Source organism: Laccaria bicolor, genomic scaffold (genome assembly GCF_000143565.1).
Source record: "Laccaria bicolor S238N-H82 LACBIscaffold_237 genomic scaffold, whole genome shotgun sequence".
Classification (NCBI taxonomy): Eukaryota; Fungi; Basidiomycota; class Agaricomycetes; order Agaricales; family Hydnangiaceae; genus Laccaria; species Laccaria bicolor.
In genome coordinates this window covers 9,673-10,689 of record NW_001890094.1, presented here as the reverse complement: position 1 = coordinate 10,689, position 1,017 = coordinate 9,673, and the positions used below count along the sequence as shown (strand labels likewise).

Genomic DNA, 1,017 nt, shown 5'->3' with positions numbered 1-1,017 from the left:
TATCTTTTTACGGGACTCGGGCTGGTTTCCTGAACTGGGGAGTAAATGGACGAGACACCTCCACTGCGTCCGATCATCCAGTGACGCTTGGAACCTTTCCGCCTTCCTCCAACTTTCCTCCATTAGACTGGACTGGCTCTCGTCGCACGCCGGCACGGACACGGTACCCTTTTTACACCTCTCCTCCACGGTTGAACACTTCGACTTGCGTGGAAGATGGTGGCCTAAGCCTGAGGCGGTTCAAACTATTACTAATACCCCAGGCTTTGGGTGTTTGAAGACGTTGAAGATGGTGCTAGACACGGTGTGGTGTGGAATTTGCCATATGTGCCGTTTGGTCCGGTTCAAAGACAGGCCGACGGGGGTGGTATATGAGGGGGGTTTGGGGTTGCCTTTCGACTATGCGCGTGTTCTAGCGCCACTTAAATACCTGGAAGAGGTTGTGATTATTACACCCAACCACCGCCCTGGGTGGACTACATTTGGTTCGAATGCAGACACAAACTCGGAGACGACGCTCACCTCCGACACAAACGTAAACCCGAACTTATGGTCGGGTGAATGCTATGTCTGCGTGAGGGTGGCGTACAAAGAGGATGCGTTCCGCGAGAAGTGGGTGGCTAGGAAGAGACGCGTCGGTCTGGCCTGCGGTGATGGTGATAACGATGATGGTGAGAAAGATCTGAGGCCACCAAAGTTGAGGAGGGTGGAGTATCGGTTCTCTACAGGGTATCTTTGAGCACTAATACAGGTCAATCACGATGTAATCCGCATTTCTTCGGGGTGGATTCCTCTACGGGGTGAGACTCCCTGCCTTACATGCTTGTGCACAAGTTGACTGTTGTGCGCTTTACAGCTCCACCAAAAAAAAAAAAAGAAACAAGAAAAGAAGAAGCCGGTGCCTTCACAACCAGTTGTTACTCATTGGGACAGCTCCGGAACATATTCGCCTGGCTCACAAAAAAGTTCAGAAAAGCCGACCCATCCTTGTATGTTTTTAAATCTAGTTTTTGCAGT

At 50.8% G+C, this 1,017-nt stretch overlaps 1 protein-coding gene across 1 annotated transcript; it reads left to right on the top strand.

Moving 5' to 3' along the window:
* Window positions 1-126: 126 nt before the first annotated feature.
* Window positions 127-739, top strand: LACBIDRAFT_336019 (uncharacterized protein; the record flags this gene model as incomplete). The annotated part of the gene is made up of 1 exon (XM_001890943.1): window positions 127-739. A coding segment is annotated over one exon (612 nt), but the record flags the coding sequence as incomplete, so codon positions are not given.
* Between the last annotated feature and the right edge of the window lie 278 nt (window positions 740-1,017).